We start from the raw sequence: 12,271 nt of genomic DNA, 5'->3' as shown, positions 1-12,271 counted from the left end.
GACCAATAGAGATAGGATGTTAGAGGAAGGGGGAAAAAAGGGAGATGAGGAAGAAATAAAAAAGAAGGCAGGGAGGCCGAGAAGAATAGATGAGTTAGGGAAGGAGAGGAGGAGCAGTATGGGATGTATAGAGGATTTTTTGAAAAGGAAAAGAGAAGAAGGGGGAGAGGAGGATAAAGAGGAAGAGGAAAGAAGCCTAAGAAGGAGCAAAAAGACAGAAAGGCTGAATAGAGAGGTAGGGGGGATAGAAAAGGAGGAGTTAAGGAGGATGATGGAGGAGATAGGGGAGAAGATAACAGAGAAGTTAGGCGAGGAAATGAGAAAGTGAAGATAGAAATTTGGAAAAAGGAGGGGGAATGGAGAGAGGAAAGAAGAGAATTGAGAAAAGAGATAGAGAGCCTGGAGAAGAGAGTGATAGATTTGGAAGCAAGAGTAGAGGAAAGAGGAAGAAAGGAGGAAAGAAAAAGAGAGGGGGGCGAAGGAGGGAGGAGTTAAGGAGGATGATGGAGGAGATAGGGGAGAAGATAACAGAGAAGTTAAGCGAGGAAATGAGAAAGTTGAAGATAGAAATTTGAAAAAAGGAGGGGGAATGGAGAGAGGAAAGAAGAGAATTGAGAAAAGAGATAGAGAGCCTGGAGAAGAGAGTGATAGATTTGGAAGCAAGAGTAGAAGAAAGAGGAAGAAAGGAGGAAAGAGAAAGAGAGGGGGGCGAAGGAGGGAGTAAGGGGATAAACGAGACAATAATAGGAAAAGTGAAGGACATAGGAAAGAAATTAGAATGGAAGGAAAGAGAAGAGAGAAGAAATAACATAGTAATAAAAAGAATGGAGGAAGGGAAGGAAGGTGTAAAGGAAAGAGTAGAGAAATTAATGAAAGAGATAGGAGCGAAAGCAGAGATAGAATGGATAAGGATGTTGAAAGAAAAGGAGGGAAAGGAAGGTGAAATGGTGGTAGTAAAACTAGGAAGTAGAGAACAAAAAAGACAGGTAATGGAGAGGAAGAGGATATTAAGAGGAAAGAGGGTGAGAATAGAAGATGATTTAACATGGGAAGAAAGAAAGATAAAATGGAGGCTAATGGAGATCGCGGAGATAGAAAGGAGGAAAGGAAACAATGTATGGACGAGCTATGGAAGGATAAAAATCAATGATGTATGGTGGAGATGGGAAGAGGAGGAAGGTGTGCTTAAAAACTGGAAAGGAGAAATTAGAGAAGGTATAGAGAAAATGAGGGGGGAAGAAGGGGGTATGAAGACAGGAAAGGAGGAAAAAAAGGGATAGAAGAAGGGAAAAGAGAGGAAAGGAGAAAAGGAGGAGGGGAGAACAATAGTAAGAAGAGATTGATTGATTGATGAGCTTTTATTTAGCTTTCTCAGCTATTTTCTTATACATTTTAACATTTACATATGTAAGATATGCGCTTTTAATCTTCTTTTAAATAATTCGAGCCTATCGCAAGTTTTAATTTCTACTGGCAGGACGTTATACAATATACTTCCTTCATAAAACAAACTTTTCTGTGCACTCCTTGTTTTTTTTCCTCTAATACTATCTCATATTTAATATCGCTTCTAACGTATAAAATAACTCCTCCCGTATTCCTATTCTCAGCATTACATCTAACTATACTATAACCCGGAACGTTCACTTCACTGTCTTCGATATCCTCAGTCACTCTGGTCTCCGATAATGCTAAGAACGCAGGATTTATTTTCTTCATGATCTGATGTTGTATCTCATCTCTGTGCGCAATTAAACTTTGCGCATTTGTATATAGTATTATCTCCGCTTCTTCCTGTGGTTGCTATTTAGCGTCCTCCCAGCCTGCTCTCCTCTTCTCCTCCCGTAGCGCCCTCTTAAAGGTCGGACATTCCGGACTAAGGGCGTCATGGTCATCGCTTATATTCAGAATGTATGTTCGATTTTTGAACATACAATTCACACATTTCTTCTTTGTCGCTGTACAATCACGCGAGTTATGACTTCCTGCACATTTATAGCATGCTTCCTCCCGCGTACAATTTTTTGCAATATGATAATATCCCCAGCATTTGAAACATCTTTTAACATTGATGTGATTAAATACAGGACACTTCTTCCATCCTACACTTAGCTTTCCTTTCTTCAATATCAGCTCATGTGTCTCTTCATCTGCTTCTATTATTATTGACCCTTCTTCATTTCCTTTTCTTTCAGATTGATTATTTCTCCTTTCTTTGATCATTCTCTTCACAATTCGCATATTTGCTGTATCTATTTTATTCTGCATCTTTATCGTATTTATAAGTTCATTATCATCTAATTTCATCTCTTCTACACCTATATTAATAATTTTTATCTTTGGTTTTGATTGAGGCGACTCTATCACTTTATAATTTTCTCCCAGCTTAGCTTGAACTGTCTCCTTCAATTTTTTCACCTCCTCGCCGGTTTCACAACCCATGATCACTGTTTCCTTGCTACCTTTCCTTAATTTCGTTATTCCCATAGCCATACTCTTAATATCCACCTTTTCTTTTATCAATTTTTTAGTGGCTTCACTCTCTTGTTGCATTTTCGGCTTAACAATTATAACGTTTTCTTTCTTCTTTCTTTTAACCGCTTCACTGTAGCTTATCTGCGATCCTTCCTTTGATACACATGTTACTCCCTGTATCATTTTCTTCAAGTTTTCCAGTTCTTGCTTAACATGTACTAATTCTTCTTGAACTACTTCTTTAATCATTAGTTTAATTTCATTTTTACAGGCTGTTTCATTTTTTATTTCCTTTACAGTTTTTATGATCCAGTCTACTTTTACATCAATGCCTGATCCTTTACTTGTGAACGATCCTGCAGATCCCACGGATCCTGTAGACGATGTCCTATCTCTTCCTGCCGTTGGCGTCGCTTTCTTCATGTTTGTTTCTTTCCCACTATCAATCAAAAACTCCTCAAATGGGCCTTTACACGGCACTAATTCTTGTCTACTGTCCAGAATTTTATGCTTAATTACACATCCTGGATGGTAAAAAAGCTTATTTATACAAGTTTTGCATTTGACGACTTTATTCTTTATTGCCTTCCTACATGCCGAGCATCGATACTCTGCATATTCATCGTCCATGCCGATAATTACCGGCCGAAACCGCTAATATCAGCCTAATCGATCACTCACCTGTGATCCACTTTCACACGTCAGCACTATTGTGTCCACGTATAATGTCTACTTGTCTTACGAGACTTCAATGTCCCGAAGAATAAATTCACTGCTCACAGTCACAGATCGCCATATCCCGGCTAGATAACTTTCATAGCTATCCCCTTTCTATGGCAGCGTAACTTGAATAACTTATTATACTTCTTTTCCACTGTTTACCGGTGAAAACTCAGTATTTTGACGGAGCGATGTGACACACGTCTTCTCCACTTCAAAGAGAGAGAGAGAGAGAAAGGAGGAAGGAGAAAGGGAGACAGAGGCAGAAAGGAGAAAGGAACAGGAGAGAAAGGAAAAAGGAGGAGAAGTAAGAGAGGAATGGAAGATAGGTTTTTGGAATGTGGCAGGGCTGAAGAATAAGGAAGAAAAGTTCTGGAAGGAAATACAAGATTGGGAGGTGGTGGTGATGATGGAAACATAGATAGAGGAAAGGGGGTGGGAGGCGATTAAAAAGAGGTTACCGAAAGGATATAGATGGGAGAAGCAAGCAGCAAAGAAGAGAAAGAAGAAAGGAAGACCGATGGGGGGAATGATCATGGGGGTAAGGGAGGAGAGGGGGAAGATAAAAGTATCAGGAATGGGAGAAAAGGCGGAGGGAATAATGATGGCGGATTTAGAAGTAGGAAGAGAGAAGTGGAAGATAATGGGCGTATACAACAACGGGGACATGGAAAGGAAATTGGAAGAAATGAAGGAATGGATGGAAGAGAAAGAAGAAAATAAATGGACGATTTTGGGAGGAGATTTCAACGCAAGGACAGGTAGAAGGGGGGGAGTGATAGGAGGGGAGGAGGAAGAAGAAAGAAGATCGAAGGACAAGAAAGTTAATGAGGAAGGGAAGAAGTTGATAAAAGAGTTGGAAGAGGTGGGATGGGGAATTTTTAACGGAGGGATAAGAGGGGATAGGAAGGGGGAGTACACATATACAGGAGGAAGAGGGGAATCGGTAATAGATTACGTGGTGGGAGAGGATAGAGTAAAGGAAAGGATAAAAAAAATGGAGGTGGGAGATAACATAGAATCGGACCATCACCCATTGATTGTAACGCTAGAAAGAAGAGGAGCTGAAAAAGGAAAAAGGGGGAAGGGAAAAGGAATAAGAAAAAGAGGGAGATGGACAAAGAGGGGAGGAGAAAGAATAAGAGAGGAAATAGAGTGGGGAGAGGGGTGGAAGGAGGGGATTGAAGAGGAGCTAGAGGAAAAAATAGGAAGAATAGAAGAGGAATTGAGAGAAGGAGAAAAAGAGAGTGGAGAAGGGAAAAGGAAAGGGTGGTGGGACGAGGAATGTGAGGAGAAGAGGAAAGAAGTGAGGAAAAAGTTAAGGGAATAGAGGAAAAAAGGAGGAGGAGGAGAAGGATATAGAAAAGTAAGGGCGGAATATAGGCTAATGTGTAAAGGAAAAAGGGAGGAGGAGAGGCTAAGATGGTACAAGAAGGCGATAGAGGCAAGAACGGAAGGAGAGGTATGGAAGATTATAAACAGGGAAAGGAAAAAGAGAGAAGGGGTGAATGAGGAGATAAAGGCGGAGGAATGGAAGGAATACTTCATGGACTTATTGGGAGGGATAGAGGTAAAAGTTGTAAGAGGAGGAAAAGAAAAAAGGGAGAGAGATGAGGAGCAGGGAATAAGCAGAGAGGAAGTGAAGAGGATGCTGGGAAAACTGAAGAAAGGAAAAGCAGCGGGGGAGGATGGGATACCGAGTGAGGTATGGAAATATGGAGGGGAGAGGGTAGAAGAAGAGTGGATATGGGAAATGTGCAACAGAGTATGGAGAGGAGAAGGATGGCCGGAGAGGTGGAAAGAAGGGATAATAGTGCCACTGTTGAAAAAGGGAACGGGGAATAAAGTGGAAAACTATAGAGGAGTGACATTGATGCCAACGCTATACAAGGTATACGTGGGGATTTTAACTGAAAGGTTAAAGGAAGAAATGGAGGGGAAGAATATGATACCGGAGAGTCAGACAGGTTTTAGGAAGGGAATGGGGGTGATGGATAGTATCTATGTGTTGAATTATCTGGTGAATAAGAGGGTAAATAAGAAGGGAGGAAAAGGTAGTCGCGGCATTTATGGACCTGAAGGCGGCGTTTGATTCGGTAGATAGGGAGGTGTTAATGGAGGCAATGAAGAGGAAGGGGAGTGAGGGAGGGTTTAAGGAGTAGGATAGAAGAGGTGTACAGGGAAACGAGGAGTAAGGTAAGAGTGGGGAAGGAGAAGGGAGAAAATTTTTGGACGGCAAGGGGGGTGAGGCAAGGTTGCCCAATGAGTCCGCATTTATTCAGTTTGCTGATAGCGGATATAGAGGAAGTGCTAAGAAAAGGAGGTTGGGGGGGGTGAAACTGGGAGGGGAAAAGGTGCATTGTTTGGCGTACGCAGATGACATGGCGGAGGATGAGGAAGGGATGATACATATGTTGGGGAAAATGGAGAGTTATATGGACAAGAAAAGGTTAGAGGTGAATGTGGATAAGACAAAGGTAATGAGGTTTAAAAAGGGAGGAGGAAGAATGAAGAGAGTGGAGTGGAGATGGAAAGGAAAAAGATTAGAGGAAGTGAAAGAATTTACATATTTAGGGTATAAGTTACAGAGGAACGGGGGGCAGGAGGCGCAGGTAAAGAACAGAGTTAGGAAAGCAGGAGCGGTGATAAGACAGGTGTGGGGAATGGGAAAGAGAAAGTTTGCAGGAGACTGGATGAAAAGAGTATGGCTAATGGAAAGGTTGGTGGGAACGGTGTTGGAATATGGGGCGGAAATATGGGGATGGAAGGAGAGGAGAGAGGTGGAGGCAATGCAGGAGCGATGGATTAGGTGGACGTTAGGAGTAGACTGGTGCACGCCGGGGTATATGGTAAGAGAGGAGATAGGAAAAGACAAATTTAGGATAAGGGCAGGAAGGAGGGAGGTAGGGTATGAGAGGAAGTTGGAGGAAGGAAGGGGAGGAAGTTTAGCGAGGAAATGTTTTGAGGATATGAAAGAGAGGATAAGAGGAGGAAAGGAAAGAACGATGTGGGAGGAAGAGAGGGAGAAATTCTGGGAAGAAAGAGGAATAGAAGGGAAAGAGATGGAGGAAAAAAGGGGAAGGGGAGAGGAAGTATATGAGGGGTGGGAGCAGAAAGACAGGGAAAGGCAAAAGGAGGAAAGATGGGAGAGGATAAGAGAGTCGAGATATAATAGATGGTATGGGGAATGGAAGGAGGAGGGTTTACCGGAATACCTGAGAAAGGGATGGGGGGAAAGTAGATGGAGGATAGTTAGGTTCAGAATGAACAATGAGATGAGAGGGGCAAGATACTGGGAAGAAGAGGAGAAAAGAAGATGTAGGTTATGTGGGATAGAAGAAGAAACATGGGAGCATGTGATAGGAGAATGTGGGGGAGAAGGGGAGAAGGGAAACTGGTGGGAAAGAATGAAGGAAATATTGCAGGAAGGAGGAGAAGGGGAAGGATGGATGAGAGAAATAGAAAAAAAAGGGAAGAGGGGAGAACGGAAGAAAAGGGGGAGGGAGGGGAAAGGAGGAAGTATGAGGAGGAGAATGAGTGAGGTATGAATGAGATGGTGGAGAATATATGGGGAATCGGAAGCCGAGCGAAGCGATAGGTAGGGACGGCTCTTTCTCTCTCTAAAGTAGTAGATAAGTAGGTTAAGGTAGAATTAAGTTATTTGTAAATTAGATGTAAGAGTAGAGATAAGAGTAGATATAAGTAAGATTGGAAGAGTTTTGTAAGGTTGGGGGAACGCTCCTTCAAAAGCGCCTTCAATCCTTAGGGGACGAATAAAGAATGGGAATGGAGGTAAAAAAGAAAGAGGACAGGGACGAGCGCAGGAACGAAGGGGCAGAGGGAGCGAACGCAGGGAGGGGGGAAGCAAGAGAGAAGGGAAGGAAGGAGGGGGAAGAAACAGGGAAAGGATGAGAGGGAGGAAAAAAGAAAGAGGAGAGAGAGGAGAGAGAGAAAGAAGGAAGAAGGAAGAAAGATGGGCGGAAAGAGGAGAAGAAGGAGGAAGAGAGAGTGAAAGAGAGGAAGAAGGAAAACGCGAGGGGCGGGGTAGGAAAAGGGGGTAGGGGAAGAAAGAAGGAAAGGGGAAGGAAAGAAAGGAGGTAAAAATTAAATAGGGAAAACAATTTAATAATAAAGATTTATAGATTTGTATAAAAATTAACCATATTTTTTTATAACCTTTGGACTAACCATTTATTAATGATTCACCACCAATGAAAACCTAAATTTCCCCATATTCCCCTTCCTAAAATAAATTTCTTTTTAATTCCCGTTACGGGAAGCGCGCAGGAGGTTTGCGTCTGGCGGCGCGCTTCTGCGCCCCTTTTCCTTAAACTTCCTGCCCCTTAAATTTTTGTTGGCCCCCACAGCCCCAGGAGGGGCGGACAAGAAGGGGCAGAGGACGGGGCGGCGAAAACGGCCCCCCCCAATAGTTGTTTAAGATATATGATACTTAGAATACATAAATAAATTACACATTATATAATTCTTCCCCCTTTATTGAATAAACACCTATAGATAAAAAAAATTTATAACCCTAACATATTATGAATTGTTAAATAAATCGCAAAACATTATTCATACTATAATTATTTGGTGAATAACATTATTGATAATAATAAAAGAAATAATAGAAAATGGTATTGTGATTGTGATTGAAACAAACATTCTTTCTAAACAGAGTTCGATTATAGTATAAGTTTCTTGATTTAATATGTGCTATATTTAAATCATTTAATTATTTTTTTCGTTCAAGTACATTTAACAGCAAAAACTGCATATACGTAGGTATGTATTTAACTCTACTGCCATTACTTAAAACAAATACATTATTCGATATTATCAAATTGGAACTCTGGAATTACGAGTAATTATTTTTTATTGTACAGACTAGGTTTAAATTTTTGAAGACCTTTTTTTGAACATGGCTTGACCTTTTCATTTTTATAATTTTTTGGAGATAGGGTGAGAGAGGACGAATGAGGGTAAGAGAAGACGAGATAGGCGAAAGAGGGTGAAAGAGGACAAAATTGGGTGAAAGAGGGCGAAAGAGGACGAAAGAGGACGAAAGAGGGTGAAAGAGGACGAAAGAGGGTGAAAGAGGATGAGAGAGAATGAAAGAGAGTGAAAGAGGACGAAAGAGGGTGAGAGGGCGAAAGAGAGTGAGAAAGAATAAAAAAAGGTTAGAGAGGACGAAAGAGAGTGAAAGAGGACGAAAGAGGGTGAGAGGGAATGAAAGAGGGTGAAAGAAGACGAAACAGGGTGAAAGAGGGTGAGAGGGAATGAAAGAGGGTGAGAGAGAATGAAAGAGGGTGAAAGAGGACGAAAGAGGATGAAAGAGGGCGAAAGAGGTGTGAAAGAGGACGAAAGAGGGTGAAAGAGGACGAAAGAGGGTGAAAGAGGGTGAGAGAGGACGAAAGAGGACGAAAGAGGGTGAGAGGACGAAAGAGGGTAAAAGAGGACGAAAGAGAGTGAAAGAGGACGAAAGGGGGTGAGAGAGAATAAAAGAGGGTGAGAGAGGGTGAGAGGGAATGAAAGAGGGTGAGAGAGGACGAAAGAGGATGAAAGAGGCGAAAGATGGTGAAAGAGGACGAAAGAGGGTGAAAGAGGGCGAAAGAGGGTGAAAGAGGACGAAAGAGGATGAAAGAGGACGAAAGAGGGTGAAAGAGGACGAAAAAGGGTGAAAGAGGCGAAAAAGGGATGGGAGTGGGGGTGGGGGTGGGGGCGGGATGTGGAAGTGAAAGGGGTTGGTGAAAGTTGAGGGAGGTGTGAGTGAAAGGTGAGAAGAGATTTATATCAGGAGACGCGGGTAGTGTCTCCGGCCATGTTCAAACCCTAAAAGACCTTATAAGGACACTACAAGTCTCCTTATCCTGCACCATCAAAGTCCATTCTTTGGGGGTGTAGAACTACTAAAATATAAAAAATTTTGAATTGCACGTAATATAACCTGAAAGGCGGCATCGCCACGAGTAATTTGAGCCAAGAAAAAATAAAATCGGTCAAGCCGTTCTGGAGATACAAGCGGTCAAAAAGTGACGTTTTTCATGAAAAATGAAGTAACGTCGTCTTCTTTTTCTTCTTCTTCTTCTTCTCTGTCCGCGTATAAATCTCTTCTCACCTTTCACTCACACCTCCCTCAACTTCCACCCACCCTTTTAAAAAAAAGAAAAAAAACCAAAACACAAAAAAAAAAAACAAAAAAAAAAAAAAAAAACACCAAGGGGAAAGTTAAAAAGAGTAGAAGAAGAAAAGGGTAGGAAGATAAAAAGTGAAAAGTGGGGCGGATTACACTTGAGTAAAGTGGGAAAAAGGGAATAGCCACAGGGAAAAAGGGGGGGCACGTTTAAAAAGTGAAAAAAAACAGAGTTCAAACCCGGGGAGGAAGAAAAACTTAAAATAAAAACATAAAAAGTCAGCATAATTTTTAAAAAGAGGGAATAAAAAAGGGAGGAATTAAACACATTGGAAGGGTTAAAGATGGAAAAATAAAATTAAACAAAAGGGGGAAAAAAAAAGTCGCAAACTATTTTAATTTTTCACCCTTTTTGCCCTCTCATCTCTTTTTGAACTTTCACATCTTTTGTCCTATTCACCCTCTTCGTCCTCTTTCACCCTCTTTCGTTCCTCTCTCACCCCTCTTTCGACCTCTTTCGTCCTCTTTCACCCTCTTTCGTCCTCTCTCACCCTCTCTCACCTCTTTCACCCTCGTACGTCCTTTCTCACCCTCTTTTGTTCTCTTTCACCCTCTTTCGCCTATCTCGTCTTCTCTTACCCTCATTCGTCCTCTATCACCCTATCTTCAAAAAATCATAAAAATGAAAAGGTCAAGCCATGTTCAAAAGAAGGTCCTCAAAAATTTAAACCTAGTCTGTACAATGAAAAATAATTACTCGTAATTCCAGAGTTCCAATTTGTTAATATCGAATAATGTATTTGTTTCAAGTAATGGCAGTAGAGTCAAATACATACCTACGTATATGCAGTTTTTGCTGTTAATTGTACTTGAACGAAAAAAATAATTAAATGATTTAAATATAGCACATTTTAAATCAAGAAACTTATATAATCGAACTCTGTTTAGAAAAAGGTAGAACATTTCATTTGCCTCTGCCTTTACAAGAAACATTGGATAAGGTATGTCCTCCGGAAGATCCTATAAATTTGAATCACGAGTTGCACATTCTCGTTCGAGGTATACCCAAGAAATCTAAAGTGGTTTGGGAAAATTTGGTAGATATTAATAAAATGTATAAGGCTTTACAATGGTTGAAAGAAAATAATCCTCATTACTCAAAAATTCGTCTTCCAGCGTCATCTAATGATCTATTAAAGGATAAGTTGCAGGAAACAGAATATAGGATTGTCGATGAGGAAAGCGACAATGACGAAATAAATGAGGTGGTTGAGGAATTACCAGCATTGAATTTGTACAATGTACAGCAAAACAAAAATAATAATGATCAAACCGTTTTAAAACGTACGGCTTTTCTCACACAAATCACTGAACATTCGGATATTAACGATCAGTATACAATATACCCAATACACGCAAAAAGAATCGATAACGAATCTGCATTGAAGCTTTATCAAATGGTGAAAATTGAAGATTTTCCAATGGATAATCGTTATAAATATCTGGATGTCATGTGTTTCCCTGATTTATATCCTGATGGTGTCAATGGACAACGAGAAGATAGAAACTTTGCATTGCCGGAATATTTATTTATTAGAACACGATTGATGTCGAAACATAGTAGATTCAGGTTGAATCTGCAGTATCTGTTCATCCTTCTCAATGATGCTAACTACCGACAGTTGAAAAGTGGTATCTATTATACGATGATGGTTACTAACCCACGAGAGAGATACACTGCTGGTAGATACTTGAACGAATTGAAAGGTTATCAATTAGAATCGAATTTAAAGAGTATTTTCGCAAAATTGAGAAATACGGATCAATTTTGGCGACAACCGTCCAATAATGTAAAATGCATGACTTTGCATTACGGTCCAGCGACGTGGTTTTTGACTTTGAGTCCTAGTGAATGGAAATGGTCCGATTTGGGTGAATATTTACGAGATATGAATCCCGATAAAGAGAAGTTAGGCATCAACGAACTAATCGCATACGATCCTGTAAGTACTTCTAGATTCATGTGCATAAAATTCAAAGCCATGATTGATTTTATTTGTTCGTCCGATAATCCTATAGGAAAGATTATTCATTACTTCTGGCGACTGGAATATCAACGTAGAAGTATGCAGCACATGCATTGTATGATTTGGATAAAAGATGCTCCAGTATTAGGAAAATCGCCGGATGAAGAAGTTACTACGTTTATTCAAAAATACGTAACGTGTGAAATTCCAGATGAAAATGTTTCGCCAACGTTGTACAATACGGTAATAAGTGATCAGAATCATAAACATAACTCGTATTGCATGCGTACGAAAAAAACGGAAACTAATATATACAGAAAGTGTCGGTTCGATTTTCCTCGGCCAGTTACTGAGAATTTCGTTTTAAGAGACGTTATCACTTCGATAGTCGGTAGAAAAAATTTACGCAGTAAGAGCAGATTGTACGATCTTCCTCGCAAGGAGTCGGAAAGGTTTATAAATGATTATAATCCGTCTATCAAATTAGCCTGGAAGGGAAATATGGACATACAATTTATTAGAGAAAAATCAGAGTTTTTAAACTCATATTTAACAAAATACACGACAAAGTCGGAAAAATGCAATACAGACTTTGAAGTGATAGATTCGAATAAGTCCTTGGCATTTTGCAATGCGTTCATTAAATAACAGAGAATGCGGTGCTTTAGAAGCTGCGGATACACTATTAGGGAATCCCTTGTACGGTACGGATAATGATACCATGGTCAAATGGATCGATGTTAATGAGGTGAGAAATAGAAAAGTTAAAACATTTAATGAAATTTAAGCTCTTGATGAAAATTCTACGAATATTTACTGTTCGTCACTCATCGATGATTATTATCCAAATAGACCTCAAGAATTAGAATCATTGAATTTGTACGATTTTGCCAGATTCTGCATTACGAAACAGATG

At 40.3% G+C, this 12,271-nt stretch overlaps 1 protein-coding gene across 1 annotated transcript; it reads right to left on the bottom strand.

Moving 5' to 3' along the window:
• Nucleotides 1–1,513: 1,513 nt before the first annotated feature.
• Nucleotides 1,514–3,398, bottom strand: LOC146719815 (uncharacterized). The gene has a single exon (XM_085489482.1). The coding sequence runs from the start codon at nt 3,103–3,105 to the stop codon at nt 1,804–1,806; it is 1,302 nt and encodes a 433-aa protein (XP_085345608.1). The 5' UTR covers nt 3,106–3,398; the 3' UTR covers nt 1,514–1,803.
• Between the last annotated feature and the right edge of the window lie 8,873 nt (nt 3,399–12,271).

This window comes from Nylanderia fulva, unplaced genomic scaffold, assembly GCF_048542155.1.
Source record: "Nylanderia fulva isolate GAGA-0341 unplaced genomic scaffold, ASM4854215v1 Scaffold85, whole genome shotgun sequence".
Lineage (NCBI taxonomy): Eukaryota > Metazoa > Arthropoda > Insecta > Hymenoptera > Formicidae > Nylanderia > Nylanderia fulva.
The sequence above is the reverse complement of the archived record's forward strand: the minus strand, read 5'-3'. Positions and strand labels throughout refer to the sequence as shown.